The sequence below is a fragment of the Carcharodon carcharias genome, chromosome 16, assembly GCF_017639515.1.
Source record: "Carcharodon carcharias isolate sCarCar2 chromosome 16, sCarCar2.pri, whole genome shotgun sequence".
NCBI classification, from domain to species: Eukaryota; Metazoa; Chordata; class Chondrichthyes; order Lamniformes; family Lamnidae; genus Carcharodon; species Carcharodon carcharias.
Window position 1 is genome coordinate 47,265,699 of NC_054482.1, and position 18,111 is coordinate 47,283,809.

An 18,111-nucleotide genomic window follows, 5' to 3' on the forward strand; every position below is an offset into this window, starting at 1 on the left:
ACAATCCGCAACCAGGGTAAGGGAAAGCTGTCTGAAACCTGGAAGGGTCCACATGGTCTGAATCCTCTGGGGGTTTTGGAGGCACTAATGAGTCTTGAAATGAAGCCTGGAAATGCTAAGAATGAAGGTCAGAACAGAGGTGAAGCTGGCAAGTTCAAATAAACAACCAGCAGCAAACTATCTCCTAAACTCCTCACTATTCACAATGGCAATGCTGCTGTCCCTTTTTATCCCGCCCTTGGATTGGGTTTTGCAAAATGTGGGCTGCCCGCCTGCCGGTTTGCCTGTGCAAAATCTCACGGGCAATATAAAATCGGGATCAATTGGGTTTTTAATGGCCTTAAGTGGCCTTTTAACTGATGGCGGGTGTGGCTCTGACACCTGTGTGTGCCCACCGACCTGAAGATTGCGCGCGTGCAGGATGACATCGGGACTGATGACATCTCACACGATTTGACACCCGTTCAGGCCAGGCGTGTGCACGCCTAACCCGTGAAGCGTAAAATTCTGCCCTATGTTCCACTACTGAATTATTGTAGAGCCTTTATTTATTATCATTATTTTTCTTAAACTGATCAATGCAAGGAAAAATAACAAAGTTAATTTATTTTCTGACGGTTAGTATATTAAAATATCTATAGAAACTGTTCCACCAGCAGATGCTGGACTTCAAAAGGCTCTTCTGCAAAATTTCTTCACACTAAAGATCACCTGAGAGTTATTCACACAAGTGACAGAACACAATTGGATGAATAATCCTGTAACATGCAGTACCTGTAAATTATATGGTTGGAATTTTGCTTAGATGCACATTAGAAGGCCCAGAAGAACAGAAGGTGCACCAGTAGTGGAGCTGGTCCTAAACACAGCCCTTTAACCAGCACTTGCAATTATTGGTCATTACAATAATGTTTAATATATATAGCCTTCAGTTATTTGTAAAAAGGAGGTTTTTAATATCTACCCCCACCGAGCTAATTTTTATGGCTTATACCAGCTGCTGATAAAACAGTAACAATTTGTATTTATACAGCGCCTTAAACATTGTAAAACATCCCAAGACACTTCACAGGAGCATTATCAAACAGAATTTGACACCAAGCCACGTAAGGAGATGTTAGGAAAAATGACCAAAAACTTGATTAATAAGGAAGATTTTAAACACTGTCCTAAAGGAGGAAAGAGTTAGAGAGATGGAAAGGTTTACAGAGGCCAGGAATTCCAAAGCATAAGCCTTGGCACTAAAGTATGGCTGTATATGGTGCAACAGCTTTGCTGGCATAAAAGAATAAAATCAGCAAGAAAGTTTAATCCCTTCCAAAATACAAGTATTTTCTGTTAAATAAGTAACAAGTTAATAAAGGTTTGTTCATTTCCATGGCTTTGTTGGCAAGAGCCAGTGCCTTCTCAAATTTCCTTGCAATGGAGGCTAGTTTGAAAGGCAAGAAGAGTAAATAAGTGATGCTGCCACATGGAGGAGGTTTCAATTTATCTTTTCCCTTAAGAATCTCTAATTGAGCTATCTCTTCTGCAGAATAAATAATCCTAGGCTCTTCAAAATTTGCCATGTCAGACTATTTTCCCAGTCTATGTTATCCTCTTTTGTTATGGTTAAGCCTTTCCATATTATTTGATATCAATTTGGTGTCAAATGAAAATTCAGATAGTTTTGTTTTTGTTCCCAGTTTCAAACTATTTATGCGCACAATAAATAGCAATGAGGCCAACATGTTTCCAATGGCACCAACTGATCACCTCTTGCAATGTCATTCCAGTTCCATCCACAATCACATTTTGCTTTTCCTGGTTTAGCCAATTTTCAATCTATCTCAGAACCTTTTCTTGCATGACTCTATCTGGTAGACTAGTTACATGGTATCAAAAGTCTTCATGAAATGTACAAATGTATAATCCTTAGCATTTCCAATGTTAACAAGGAACATAATTTCATCAAAGAACTCCAGGAAAGTGCAAAGAAAAGCCTTCTTCCCACAAATCTCTACCAACTCACTCTTACCCTTACAGATGCTTTCTAATTTTGCTCCCAAAGAGGTTAAGCTTACTAGTCAGTAATTATTTGGGTGATCCCTATATCCTTTCATTTTTATTAAAAAGCCTGGTGTCAAATTAGCTACAGTCCAATCACCAAGTGTTAGTCCTATTTTTCTAAGATCCTAAAGTTGGTGGCCAGGCATGACTAATTTCATGAGTCACAGGGTCAGGGAAAATGAGGATTACAAAAAAGTACAGGAGGACTAGGAGAGAGCTGCAAAGTTTTGCCATGGATCCTATGTCTGGGTGCACCTTATGCACAGTGTTTTTCTTTTACAAGTACTGAGCCATCCATGCAAAACTGCAGCCCCAGAGCTTGGACAGCAAGAGAGTGAATTCCACGTGTTCACAAAAAAATTATATTTTGAAGACCATGCACTAAATCTGTGATATTTTACTTTGCCAGATAATTTTAACACAGTTGAGGTGGGAAGATACTGTCCCAGGATCACATCATGGATCCACAATAGCTTGATCCAAGTTTGGGGAAATGAATAGGTGAATGAACAGTGGTTTTAGCAGAAGTGCATGTGAGCAATGGATGGCACATTCTAGATTTTTCCATCCTATTATTGTTGATCTACAATAATTATGATGATTTTTGGAAGGTAACTGAAGAGGGCTTAAGACTATGAAACAGAATATTTTAAAATTTAATTTCATGTCAGAAATTGCAGGATTATTGGTTTCCAGTAATGTTTATTGAAAATATGTACATGATTTCAAGATAATTCTCATCTGATTTCTATTGTGGATCAATACACATTCCCATTAATAAATCTAAAAGCAGTATATATTATAATGAAATGGTGTGTAATTTAATTTAGTATCAATATAACACTTAACAGTTTGATTTCTCAGTGGTTTGTCTCAAACTAGACTTCTGCCCTAGGCTTCACCCCCGACAACATGGGCAATTTCCCAAAGCAGCCATTCTTGTGTCTTCTGTAGATATCTAATGAGTGGCAAATTACTAAGTGCTTTCTCCTGTCTTGACAGCTGGAATGTGATATATGCAAAGGATTCTAAGCAGCAAGCATGGCGAAAGGGCCTTGCTGCATCAGTATAGACCAGCTTTCACATGTAAAAAGGAGGATTCCAATTCAGTTTGCTGCCCAATATCTTTCCCCTCCAAGTGTTTACATTGACTACCTGCTTTCAAAGCAACTTCTCAAAAACTCTTAGAACTAACAAACAAATAGTACAATATTTTAGATTGATTCATAAAAATTAGCAGCAATTCTTCTAATATACCTTGCAGAGCATGTCCATAGTATGGCAATGAAAAAGTCAGGATTGGAAGCACCAGGATAGAGGCAGTGGACAAATTCAAGTACCATGGCTCAATGATAAACACCAAAGTTACATCCGAGAATGAAATCCAGGTTAGATTAGCTACGGCAAGAGACATGGCCAGTAACTTAAGCAGCGTCTGGAAGTCCAAAAGCATCAGCATGAAACTGAAAAAATCTAGTACTAGTGCGGAGTGTTGGACTTGATGGGTGCAAAGAAAGAGGATGAAAGGAGGGCAACAGCTTTTGAAATGTGGTTATGGCAGAGGATTCTCAGAATCAGCTGGATGTACAGAAAGACAAATGAGTGGGTTATATCAAGAGTAGACAGTCAGGAATTAAAAGGGTTATTAAGTACAGTTAGGGAGAGAAAGATAGCCAAGTACAGACATTGGAAAAGAAGACCTGACAGCCTTGTCCTGGCAACAATCGAAGGAGAAATTGAGAGTAAAAATAGAAGAAGAAGAAGAAACATTGGATGAGTGGAACATTGAGAGTTGCACTGAGGGAGGCTTGAAGAAATCCAGAGAAGAAGCAAGACAATGCCAACGGCCCCACTAAGGCTATGGTGACAATGAATGAATGATTACAATAGTAGCTGGATGATAATACATTTCACTATATGTACTAATTAAGAAGGATTGCCTAGCATTTATATATTGTCTTAATCCATCTTGGAATTTCCCAAAGCACTTAAAATCAATCATTTTTTGTGCTTCATTATTGTTACGCAAACAAATATGGCAGACCACTCGTGCACATCAAAGTCTCACAAACAGCAAGTGAAATGAATGATTGGATAATCTGTTATTTTTGTGATTTTTTTTAGAGAGGAATTTGACCAGAGCACTGGGAGAACTCTCTACACACTGATCCTAAGAGATATTTTACATTCATCTCAGCAGGGGAAATTTTATGCTCTCCCAACCCCCATCCCCACCCACACCCCCTGCCAGCACACACCTCCGAAGATGTTACCCTCCCTTTGTGCCTCCTGCAGCCTTTCATACCTGAACCCCCATACCTCTCCTCCCCCGCTAGGGTCTCCGATCCTACCAAAACCCCAGAGTTACCTTAAAAGATCGGTATCCATGAGATTTTCCCCTCATTGGTGGGCGATGCAGGAGGGCCCGGGAGCAGCCGCGCAACAGTCCACTGCCTGCGATTGGGCCCCAACCACGATTTCACGCTGGCTGGCATATTAACAGCTAGCCTGTGTGAATCGCGTGCTGAAATGCTCGGTGCTGCCTGGGTGGGGGGAGGATGGTGAGCACAGAAGTCAGCGCAGGCATGGGTGAGCATGCAGTGAAAGTTCCCTAAAGGCAGAGAACTGCCTCAGGGAGCTGAGGATTTCTAACATTAAAAAAATATATTAAAATTAAGGTAAACATTTCCCCTCATGCGACTCTGTCACACAAGCAGGGGCATGTTAAAAATGAGTTTAAAAAATTTTATTTTATTTTTAATTAACATCAGAAACCTCATTCTGCCCATGGATGAGATTTCCTCAAAAATTGAAAGGCCGCTTGGCCTATTTGCCTGCCCAGCAATCGTTAAGGTTGGACGGGCAGGGAAAAATTCACTTTAATTAGTTTATTAATGGGCTTAACAGCCCTCTTAATTGTCAGCAGGTGTGCTGCCGACTCCTGTGCATGCCCGCCGACTAAAATATCGCATGAATGCGCGATGACATCGCCCAATGTCATCGTGTACTATTTCACGTTCGGCCATTACTGCATTCTGGCGTTGCTAGGACTGCTCAGCTGCTGCAGCCAATCTGATTGGTCAGAAGTTCTTTAAGGGGGACAAGCCCAACTCTCCCCTCCTTAAGGCCGCTTCCAGCATATTACTGCTGCGGGGCAACCCTTTTTAACGTTGGCAGCTCCTACAATGTGGCACTATCTCAGTACTGCACTGGAGTCTCAGAAAGGATTAAGAGATTGGAAAATAAGTATAGAAAGGAAAGTTGCTTTGGCTGATCTCTCAGGATTATTTGTTAAAAGCTTCACACCGGATTGGTCAGATGTGGGAATTGCACTGAAGATCATGGGCAGAATTTTCTGCCTGTCGGGTGGGCGTACTGACCCAATCTCCGGCGGGTGGGGAACCAATCCCTGCTGGAGAAGCGGGCCCCACCGCCATTTTACATGGGCGGGCCAATTAAGGCCCACCCAGAGTGACGTCCAGGAGGAAGCACTATCCGCTTCCTGAGCGGGCGGGGGGGGATTCCCAAAAAGCGAGAGTGCACTCTTTCGCGCATGTGCATGCATGCACATGAGATGGGACATGTTCATAATTTACACAATAAGTTTATTAAACTTTTTTAAACCCTACATGAAACCTCATCCCGCCGGTGGATGAGGTTTCATGTTTTTTCCATTGCCCGCTGGGCCTCCTGGCCTGCCCGCCAACCATAAGGTTGGATGGGCAGGTCCTTTAATTGATTAAATTATCATGTCAATGGCCTCAATTGGCCATTGACAGGTCAGCGGGCCCGCAGCTGATTTTGCTGCGTCCCCGCCTTCCTGAAAATTTAAATGGGGCGGTGTGACATCAGGGGTTTCACCTGACGTCATCCTGCATCATTTTACGCGTCGGCAAGCGGGCCCCGCCCCCTGCTCACCGACGGTAAAATTCTGCCCCATGGGGTGAGGTTTGGGGTGTACTGCACAGCCCTCCCGGTAGAAAAGTCAGTAGCCAACTTTAAAAAGGTTGCCCCACAGCAATAATACGCTGGAAGCAGCCTGAACAGTGAGGGAGACAGTTGAATTGTGCTAATGTCACTGAACTAGTAATTCATAGGCCTAGGCTAATCTTCTGGGGATACAGGTTCAAATCCCATAGCAGCTAGTGGAATCTAAATTCAGTTAATAAATCTGGAATTGAAAGTTCGTCCCAGTAGTGGTGACTGTGAAATTATTTTTGTAAAAACCCATTTGGCTCACTAGAACCTCTTCAGGAGAGGAATTCTGCCGTGGTCTAACCTACATGTCACGCCAGATCCACAGCAATGTGGTTGACTCTGAACTGCCATTCAGTTCAAAGCAATTAGATATGAGCAACAAATGCTGGCTTTGACCGTGAAGTCCACATGCTGTGAAATAATAAATTGAAAAAAAACAAGGGGCAGGGAGTCCTATCCTCAAGAGCTGCCAACCAATCAGACTGGCTGGGAGCTGAGTAGTCCCAGCAGCACCAGAATGTTGTAGTGGCTGCTGCTGGGACTGGAAGGGAATCCCAAGAAGAAGATCAGGATACTGGACTTTAAGGTAAGTCTGGGGTTTTTTGGTGAAGGAGGGGTCAGGGACCCTAGTGTGGGTTCTGTTTCGAGAGGTACAAATGAGGGGTACAAACTTGGGGGTGGGTACAGGGAACCTCCTCAAGGAGGTAGCCCCCTTCCTTCTTGCCTTTTACCCCAACTTGAAAAAGTAGCAGGCTGGCCATTTTCCTTGCTTCTTTCCCTGCCCACCAAATTATGGTGGTAGTGGCAGAAATAGGCCCTTAGCTCACCTTTCATTGGCAACTTAAGGACATCAATAGGCTTGAGGGTGGGCAGCCCTGCAGATGCCTTACCCACCCACAGTAATATAGGGCACAGCTCTGGGGTGGGCAGGAAGGTGGCCATCTGTTTTATTGTGGCCCCCTCACCTTCTTGAACCGCTGCAGTCCATGTGGTGTAGGTACACCCACAGTGAAATTAGGGAGAGAGTTCCAGGATCTTGACCCAGCGACAGTGAAGGAACAGCGATACATCTCCAAGTCAGGATAGTGAGTGATTTGGAGGGGAACTTCCAGATGATGGTGTTTCCATGCGTATTCTGCTCTTGTCCTTCTAGATGGTTGCAGTCATGGATATGGGAGTTGCTGCCTAAGGAGCCTTAGTGAATTCCTGCAGTGTATCTTGTAGATGGTACAGACTGCTGCCACTGTGCATCAGTCGTGGAGGGAGTGAATATTTGTGGATGGGGTACCAATCAAGTGGGCTGCTTTGTCCTGGGTGGTGTCAAGCTTCTTGAGTATTGGAGCTGCACTAATCCAGGCAAGTGGAGCGTATTCCATCACACTCCTCACCTATGCTTGGTAGATGGTGGACAGGCTTTGGGGAGTCAGAAGGTGAGTTACTCATTGCAGGGTTTCTAGCCTCTGACCTGCTCTTGCAGCCACAGTATTTATATGGCTAGTCCAGTTCAGTTTCAGGTCAATGGTCAATTTGCCTTCTGCAATATGGCTCACTAGGAAATTGTCCTGCTCTTATCACCTGTTGTTAAGCATATTGGAAGGATCTGCAGGATGAGAATTGACCTGTTTGGTCATGTTATGAATGAACCTCTGCTGCGACCAAGTCCAGTGGACTTGAACCCAGAGCTTCTGGACCAGAGGTAGGGATGCTACCACTACGCCAGAAGACCTCTGTTGCTGAACTATTTTTGCTTATTGAAGAGGTTTAGCAGTGCTATTCCATTGCTGAACACTCCATCACATGGACCGCTCCATTATCATTAAGATGTAGAAATACAGTTGAACTGAGTGAACCAAACATCCAAGTACCCAGTGACACTTCTCAATTCTCTTAAGTATGGGCCAGCTTCTTTGAAGAACATTGATTTCTTTCTCAACAGCCCAGTAATTATAGCATTCACAGTAGTAAATAGAGACATATATAGATTCCTGCACTGAAGCTTTCCTAGGTTAAGTCAGAAATGAAGTCCTCTAATAGTTAATGCAAGCACAGATGGAAAGGGCTTAAATTTCTTCTAAGTGGCAAACTTCCCCAATTATCATTTCACTACCCAAATGTGCTAGATGGACTTGATTAGACTTTGGTTACGTGCAATAATAAAAAGGAAGCCAAATCATCTTCCCCTGATCTGGTAGCTACTCCCCAGACAGTAGTTAGTATTGCATAAAACTTAGAGTCCTAGCTAAAGATTAATGAAATTTATTCAAAAGCAAGTGATAGTGTTTTATTTCAAACTCACTGTATCATATCATAAACAAAGTATAATGCAGAGATGTTTTATGAAGTATGATGCAAGACAGGATCCATTGTTTAATGCTTTACTGCCAATTGTTAGAATATAGGCATGCTAAAAATCTGTTAGCTGAACAAAACCCGAAATGAAATTGTGGAAATTCACATCCACTTAAATCATTCTTTCTCTTTCAGACATCGATCAACTTGTTATGCATTTTCATTGTTCTCAGTTTTTCTTCTTATCTCAAGCAATATGTACTTGCTCTAGCCCACAGGGTAATTGAAGTGAGGGGTCTTAAACCTTTTGACCACAACAGGTGATACCAAATAAAGGAACAAACATCCTGATGTCTTCCAATGCAACAAATTATAAATGAAATAAAAAAGCAGAATAGTAAAGACAGGGAGTCAATGTCACAAATAAGAAATAATTTTAAGCATAGTTTTTTTAAGCTCCAGGTTTCTCAGTGCCCAGTTTCTCTGTGTTTTCTATTGATCCAGAAAATACATTTCCCAGAAATTCACTGATTTCGATGATCGGTGGGGTCACATTCACTTTAAAGTTTGTATGACAGACAACCACACCAATAAAAATTAAAATGAGAAATGCATTAAACACAACAAAAAGTAACAAATTATTCATTGCTATTCATTGTTAGTCATAATTCCTCTAACCATTGTGAAATTCAAAAATTCATTTTTTTCTCAGTTTAGTTACACGAAAGCTATTTCTCCAGTGTTTTACCGCTGCATGGTACCCAAGTAAATTAAATGATTTTTTAATAAAGGTAATCATTTTAAGAAACATATATAAATGACATGGGATGTTATTTTACTTGTTTCCAATTTGAATCTTTACTGATATGATAATTCTGATAGAAGAACAAAGTCAAGCTGATGAATCATGCATTAATATTCAACTGACACTAGTTTTTTTCAGTTAATATATTGAACTCTGCACCACAATTCAAGAACTCAATTACTGTAATTTATTATTTCTGAGCATTTTTCCATTCAAAGGAGGTGCTGTTAAATAACATATTTATTGAGTTGGATTTTTATTTCACCAATGGAAAGTGCCTACTTGTTTTGAAACGATAGATGAAATTCAAGATCATCACCTTCAACCTAATGCAGAACATAGCAAAGTACAGAACCAAAGAAGACTGTAGTCTCAAACTAATTCTTTTCAATATTTCACTCCCTGAAATTCTACCCAATCTTCCCTTAATTATTTTTGTTAAAAAAATCCTCTACGCAGTCTCTCTACACATTCTAGACCACACATACTCACCTACCCTCTACAGAAAGTTAAAGCCAAGTTGTCTGTGCATCTTTCTTTTTTTGAGCCCTGTGAATTTGAGAAAATTACCCAGCTGGCAGCATTTGTTGGACCTATTTCACATTGTGTTATTTCCCTTAAGTGGTGGAATTTGCCTTGTTTACTGGACTTTGCCAAACCTCTTTTGTACTTTGATCTCAAACTGCTGATCAATGTGATTTACTGGGGCAGCACAGAAAAAAGAATGTGTGCTGCCAAAATCATTGGAAAGACTGATCTTTTAACTCTCATACGAGTATGAAAGACTTTCCATAATTCCAAACCAAAGAAAAACATTTGGTGAATGTTTGCTGTTACAATGTTTCGCTGTACCGTCAACTAATTATTTGTTCGAGAAATCACATAAGACAATATTGAAATTACCACTAGCAACACAGCATTATGAACAGCTTAGAATTCAACCTTGAAGGTGACCGATAGCGAAAATAAGTCACATTTTTAGAAGCATCTAGTATTTAAAGTCAGTGCTACCTAATGGAATTCACAAATTTAGCAGTAAATCAATAGTCAACATGCTTGCAAAATTAGCAAGCTGTAGCTATTGGTGGTAGTAGCCACTTAATTAATTTTCTAGGTGTCGCATTAATTTCCTGTCTAGTTTGTTTTAGAGTTTATTCTTAGCAATTTAGGGTCCTTTCCTGGCTTCCAAAAAACTCAAAACAACCACCATCTATCTATGCAATGCTATAAAAAACAGAGCACTGCTAATAGAACCGACAGTATTAGTCTATGTCAGTAATTAGGGTGACTGAAAACTTATTTTGCTATATCACTGAAGACAAGAAGATCAATCTACTGCTGGTAACAGTGGACAACAAATGGACAGCTAAGTATGAATAATTTATCACCATTTGTCATGCATAACCTGTCTCAGGTGACTTTGAAACTATGGGGGAAGAATTCATGAAGTTTTCATCAATAGTGTATTTTGGTTATAAACTTCTTTTAAACCAAGCCTTCCTGTAGTTTTTTGTTCCAGGTTACTGAATCTATGGGGGAGGATCTTCCGGTCGGCAAGTGGGGGTAGGATCTGCTCGCCGATGCATAAAATGATGCAGGATGACGTCGGGTGGAACTCTCGACGTCACCCCATGTTATTTCCATTTTCAGGTCGGCGGGGGCACAGCTGAATCAGCTGTGTGCCCGCCGACCTGTGAACAGCCTATTGGGGCCATTTAAAAAGTAATTAACATAATTAATGGACCTGTCCATCCAACCTTAGGGTTGGCGGGCAGGCCAGGAGTCCTGGCGGGCTTAAGAAAAAGCATAAAACCTCATCCACAGGCAGTATGAGGTTTCATGAGGGTTTTAAAATAGTTAAAGGTTTCAGTAAAAGTGATGGACATGTTCCAACTCATGTCACAGTGCCACATGAGGGGACATGTCAGGGAAATCTTGCTATCATTGGTTTAACATTTTTTAATTTGGAGCCGATCTCCCTGAGGCAGCACTTAGCCTCAGGGAGATCATTGTGCTCTTTCATGTGCATGCGCACTCCTGGCTGAGGGAATTCCCTCCACCCCCGCCCGCACAGGGAACGTTTAATGCTTCCTGGCTGAAGTCACGCTGGGTGGGCCTTAATTGACCAGCCCATGTAAAATGACAGCGCCCCCTGATCAGGGGCATCAATTGGAGGTGCGCCTGCCCACACCCACCCCTGCACTTGGAGCGAAAATTTTTCCCTATGTATCATGTTAACTGGAGATTTTAAGAGTAACCTGGCAACCCATAAGCACTATGTAGATAATCTGTGCAAATTAATGAGAAACCTGTTTCAGATTCCAATTTACCCTCACAGTCATAAAACATTCAACTCAAGAAGGATTTGAACCATAAAAACAATCACTGAAAAATTGTTCTCAAGCTAAGGTTTACATTTCTATAATTTTATTATCCTCCTTCCATCTCTTTTTCCACATTATTTTGAAAATAAGCTGTTACTTTCTTCCTCCAATTTCCAGGCACCCGCTTCAATTAAATCAACCGAAGACGATCCTTTGGCAATTGATTGCAGTTGTAAAATCTGTATTCCAATTTAACTGTCAGATGTACCTTTAAAAATAAATCCTGGATTATAGTCAAACTGCTGCATATTATCAACCTTAAAAATTCCTTGGGAATACAGATAAGAAAAAAAACACAAACATGTGATGAAGATGGTGACTCAGAATGATTAGAAATATGGCCATCTACCAAAATGAATCTGTACACCAAATCCTCTCTAGATTTGAGCCTCTGGCTCAAATCGACATTAAGTGCGGTGATGCACATCAGGACCCCACAGAAGTCCCAATGCACACACAATTGCCTTGGAAGTTTAGATTTCCAATGGGCTGATTTTCGCTGCTTGAGTTCCTCCACGGAAGTCTTCAACAATGATTTAGGTGTCAGAGACTTGAGCCAGATACATGGGACTAACCTGCATACATACCTTGGAAATGTTACACTGATTAATACCTGCTTTATCTCAGTAATTAGCCAGCACAAATGAACTGAGGACCACAACTATCCACAACCCCCGACCCGACAACTCCCCCATCTAACTACCGCCCTGGGCCAAACAACTCCCACCCCCAACCCTTTGCCTGACTACCCCCATGATGTGACCTGAGTACCCCACCACCTAACTATCACCCGACCCGGCCACCCCCACCCCACACCCAACTACCTCTCAACCTGTACCCTCCACCCAACTACTCGCCATGACATGACCACTCATCCACTCATTAATTGAAAGACTTGGAGCTTTAAAAATTTATCTGAATACAGCAGCTGCTGTCATGAAAAGGAGGTGCATTCTCCCTTCTTCCACCTCTTCTTGTACTCGATTTTCTTCTCCTTGGATGTCTGCGCTGATCCTTGGATGCTTCAGCCAGGGTCGGACGTCCCGGCTGCAAAATAGCAGAAGGGTCAGTTCACTAAAGTCTTCACGGACAGTGTCAATGCGTGCAGAATCGATGCTGAGTGGAAGAACTGAGCTACTTGACTGGCACTCCATTCACAAATATTCACAATGCCATGATGTTGCACCCAAAATTGCACTTGAAGTTGCACCCTTTGCTGATGTCGAGTCATGTCCAAGTATCCTCCCAAACTCATGAGCATACACCCAATCATTAAATGCATGGAATTCCATGTAAGCAATTGGAGCTCAAGGAAATGCCATATCCAGAGAGTATATTTTTTCTTTGAATCTTAAATTTAAGTTTCAACTCATTTGGCCAACGTTAATGCACATCATGTTAAAGATCCCACAATCAGAGAAGCCTTTTGATTTTTAATGTGACATATTTATGCCATAAATATCCATTCAAAATAAAAAGATAATATAGAGCAGCTCTCAGGGAGGATAGTTTTTAAAATAATGCTCCAACATTTGCAATTAAAAGACCGGAGAAATTATTCTGTGCCTGAAAGTTTGGCCGCAATTTTGAGACCCCTGAACATGCACATTTGGTGGATACTCAAATTTGGGAGTTGGGTCATAGTCAGTTTTATAAGGAAAGATTTATTCAAGTGAAGGATTTGATGGTCAGACATAAAATATCAAAGAGAGTTGGGCCTATCATGGTTACACACATGACTCACATACAACCCAAAATTCCATGATTTTATTAAAGCCGTATAATTTGTGTCCAGATTACAGGTCTACGTCCTTTTGCATACAAGCACATGTAAAGAAAGGTCCAGACCAGTATGTGTGTAATTGTAAACTAGTTACTGCTAATATTTTTTTAGCTCATGCAATAATATTTTACACCCAAATTCCCTTCTTCCAGACCCTCCCTCACTACATTTGTATTAAAAAGTGGAAAAAATATTCTATAATTTGAATTTTCATTTTGTATGGTACAAAATGGCATCTCAGCATATAGATGTCCATATATTCACATGTCCTTTGAATTATAGCAGCCACAAAGTAATTATTTTTATCCACAAACCAACTGGGATGACTTCTGCAGTACATGTTATATCTTTGTACTCTTACCTGTAATATTTTAAATTGCTCTTCCTTAATGGCTGCTCTTTCAGTTTCCAAACAAATAAGTGTTTGGTTTTCTTCCAAAATCTAACAGCTTAAATGGCTTATTGTAAGCTCTCAATTTTTGATAATAATCATAAATGCCTTTTTGATTAATTTAGTGACCCTTATATACCCTTATTAACTGAATTAAATAAAGCAGATATTTCTGCTCTATTTTAAAAGAGTTGTTTTTCACTTTAAATTTCACAGCATAAATTGTCAATAGCATTATATCCAGACAAGAACCTGTGGCTTCTGTTGTTCTCCAACGCTCTGTAGTCAAATTCATTTTTACTTCTATGGATTCACAATAAAAACATTTTTAAAAAACATATTCTTAGGTGAAAATGGATGCAGAAGGCATAATATAACGTTTCACATATAATGCAATGGTTTCTCAGCCCTTGTTATCACCAGTTTTGTAGTAACCCAGTCCATAGCAGGTTGTATTTGAAATCCCTGAAGAAAAAGTTATAATCATCTAAACATAACAGTAAGTAACAAGGCCACTTTCATCCTTATGTTGAGCTTTACATTGAGGAGGTTTTGACTTGAACTACAGGGAGATGTAAAGGTACACAGCAGTGAAGCAGGTGAGATAGCTGAAAATGTACAAATAATTCTCTTAAAAATTCATATTCAACCTACTTTTCCAACTTTAGGTCCTTTTATCCAAAGCACCCTTTAATTACACTCACTTATCTGCATCCTCATCACAGATCATTTCAGAAATTAACCTGAATCATTAAACTGGGCCTGAAATATTTCATCTAAGTCTGTCTGGTCTGTAAACAACCTGCCTCGAATGTAATAACAAATCCGTTCTGCATCAGTGCATATGTACAAAATTCATCTGTGCATATATACACATATACACTAACACCCCAGGAGATCTTACATTACCAGTAATTCTTCTCTCCCTCCCTTTTAAGCTTATCGCTAGCATTTTCTTTCTTCAGTCTTACACAGTGATGGAATCGCCTATCTGGATTCGGTACAGATGCAGACACGCTCTCAAAATGTATTATTACTTTCACAGGGCAATAAAAAAAATACTTTCTCGTTCGCTCATAAATCTACCAATAATGTGCAAACACCTTTTTCATCTTAATTGTAGACATTCACCAACGGCAAAGCCAGATTTTTCAAACTTTTGTAATATGCTATTGATGACTGTCCATTGCATTCTAATGATTGTATGGATATTGTAAAGCAGCCATTTTATCAAGGGTTCTCCTGAAGGCTGTCTTTCTATGCAATGCCTAGTCAACACTAAAGGTCATCCTGGACAGCGTCACTTTCCTTCTGGATACGGATGTTGCATTGAAAGTTTACTAAAATATTAACAGAAAGGAAATAATACAGCAAAAATGAGGCCTCCTGTTGTGTCTACGTGGTAGCTAATTATTTCATTTCCCTAGCCTTAAAGGACATTATTTGCCCAAAGGAGGAGGCACATACAAACGGGCAGAATACCTGCAGCGGCGATAGTGCCTGCATTTCTACAATATTTAGGTATTCCATTCTTGAATTTAAAAAAAACATAGCTTTCCGGCCCAGCACTAACAGTGTGACTGCGTTCCCTTTTGTGTTGAAACCGACGTGATGTTGCAGTCTGCCAACTCGACGATTCACTGGAAATTTCCACTTCTCCAAATGTCAGGCTTGTCATGTGTAAGTGCTGAAGAAAACCAGTCCGCGCCCGAGCCGCTGCGATTGCTTCCCAGTGATTCTGTGCTCAAGTCCCACCGCTACATTCAGCAATATTTACAAATAATTGCCATCTGGCAGCTCCCCTCCAACGCGCTTACACTTTTATTATTCATCACTCACCATCCCCTTCGCTAAGCACAAGAGCGAAAACGACTCGTCATCAAAATCTAGTATTTTAAAAACGGCCACCCTCCCATCATACCTTCAACACAACAAAAACAACAAACTGTCTCCTGATTATTTCAGATAAGAGCACTGGAAGCCCTTTCCTATTTCTCTGGTCAGGTAGATGCTGAAATATTCACTGTTTATTCCTAATAAAAGATTACATCAAAAGTAGCGAAGAGCAAATTACAGCCCAGCCTGCATTCGAGCCAATAAGAACACAAACAATCAAGTTTTCAGGTCGTCCGCCGACCTGTTCGGCACCAGCAATTTCTACAGACTCCTCACCGAGGCCTCCATCAATCGGGTATTTTTACCCATTTCACAACACTTTAGGCATCGGGCGCTCCGGCTGATCCCCAAATAATCGAATGAAACAAACAATGTATTTGAACCTACAAATATTGAACTTTTCATACAACATATAATTTGACACAACGAGTAGGGCAAATAAATCCAACCTTCGTCTGAATCTAGATAACCCCAAGTAAATTCACACAAATAAATTGATTGAAATGGGAAAAAAAAGTGTCCGGAATCACAAAAAAATATTCTGCATAAAACGGGCACGTGGATGGTGCCGATGTTTACCGCCCAGATTGAGATTTATTCTCCCCGGTCGTAAACAATGTCAGGGGCGTTTGCTAACAATGCAAATAACAGAGAAATATGAATAATATTTTTTCACAATGCTTTATACATGTTCCAATCTTGAGGTTGGCTTGCTGGAATCGGGTGAAAGTGGGTCGAGTCAGTCCGTGTCTTTCAGCACCATAGGTCTTGGACAGCGAACAAAGGGAAGGAGCCGGCTCTTGGGGGACTCTACAAATAACTTCTCCCCTTGTTTAAACATTATTTCGTCAGGCACAGGCTTTTTTTCAATGAATGAAGGAATTAAGTGATTCATTCACAGCGACGTTTAAAGACAGTATCGTCTTAAAACGAAACAGCAGCACCGACAACAATGAGGAGGCTATCAAATCTTTCTTACCAAACATCTGAATATGCCCTTTAGTGATGGGGTTGAAGCTCCCGCAGGCCAACAAGATAACGTGGGTCTTACTCGGCTCGGCCATGCTGCCAAACCGCCTCGAGCTCCTTCACTGCCTTTCTCCCGGTCTCTGCAGTGTGAGGCGAGGCGAGGCTCAGACCGTTTTACAGCTTCAGCTGGCTCGCTGTTCATACACAGTGCGTCACCCATCGATTATGTATTGCTTCAGTTTTTAGTTTCGTATCCCCGTTTGCCTCCAGAATTCCGCTATCCGCTATTTGTGTATTTACAGCCCACAGGACGGAGTGTAACCGTTGCAGCCTTTCAACGTTGTGGTCACATTGTCACTGCTTGGATTTGAGGGCATTTATAAAAATATAAATAACAGTTTATCCAACCTCCCCGCCCTCCAGTAACGCGTGTGAGGAACCACAAATCCTAGTTTTCAAATTGGTGCCATTCCACTTTTAACTGAAACGATCAACATGGAATGACCAAGATGTATTATACTGTTACTATCACCGCTTTTTCTTGATAGTTGCCGTTGGACGATTCTTTTTCCAAAGATCAACATTCCAGAATAGCATGACATTCTTCATAATTTCAATGTCTGGATCACTATGAATAGCCTGCACACATGTGCAGAAGTATTAGGCGGGAGATGAGTTTCTTTTCATCCAGATGGTGATGGGGTTCTGTAACCCACTGCCTGAAAGGGTGGTGGAGTCAGAGACCCTCATCGCGTTTAAAAAATATCTGACTATGCACTTGAAGTGCCTTAACCCACAGAGCTATGGACCAAGAGCTGGAAAGCGGGGTAAGGTGGGATAGTTCTTTTTGGCTGGCGCAAACACAATGGGCTGAATGGCCTCCTTCTGTGCCATTAATATTCAATGTTTCTATGTCTGGTTAGGGTGAACAACATGAACACTTGGCGAGATTTCCTAACCTAGGGAGGAAGGGCTTCAGAGAGGCTAGAGAAGCTGGGATTGTTCTCTTAGAGCAAAGAACATTGCGAGATGTAATAGAGGTGTTCACAATTATGAAGGGTTTTGACAGGGTTAATAAGGGAAATTGTTTCCACTGGCAGGAGGCCCAGTAACCAGAGCAGACAAATTTAAAGCCATTAGGTAAAGAACTAGAGGGGAGATGAGGAGAATGGTTTTTTTCCTATGGCAAATTTTTATGACTTGGAATGAGCTGATTGAAAGGACAGTGGAAGTACATTCAATAGCAACTTTCAAAATTAAATTGGATATGTACTTGAAAATAAAACACGTTGCAGGGCTGTCTGGATGGAGAAGGAGAATGAGACTGATTAGCTATCTTTGCTAAGGAGCTGGCAAGAGCATGCTGGGCTGAATGGTTTCCTGTGCTGTATGAATCGATGTTCTGCTTGGAGTGAATAACTTGAACACATGTGACCTGGATAGACTAAATAGCTGAATAAATATCCTCATTAGAATGGACACTCACATTCACACTAATACATAAATAAAACCCTTCAGAAGCTGGAAATCTGAAATAAAACCATAAAGTTCTAGAAATACTCAACAG

General features: G+C 41.0%; 1 protein-coding gene across 1 annotated transcript in view; it reads right to left on the bottom strand.

Moving 5' to 3' along the window:
* Positions 1 to 16,681, bottom strand: part of nmnat2 (nicotinamide nucleotide adenylyltransferase 2) — a 332,701-nt gene extending 316,020 nt beyond the window's left edge. Inside the window, exon 1 of the mRNA XM_041208930.1 lies at positions 16,555 to 16,681. Within this exon, the coding sequence (XP_041064864.1) occupies positions 16,555 to 16,639 (85 nt within the window). The 5' untranslated portion in view covers positions 16,640 to 16,681. The remainder of the gene's footprint in view (positions 1 to 16,554) is intronic.
* Between the last annotated feature and the right edge of the window lie 1,430 nt (positions 16,682 to 18,111).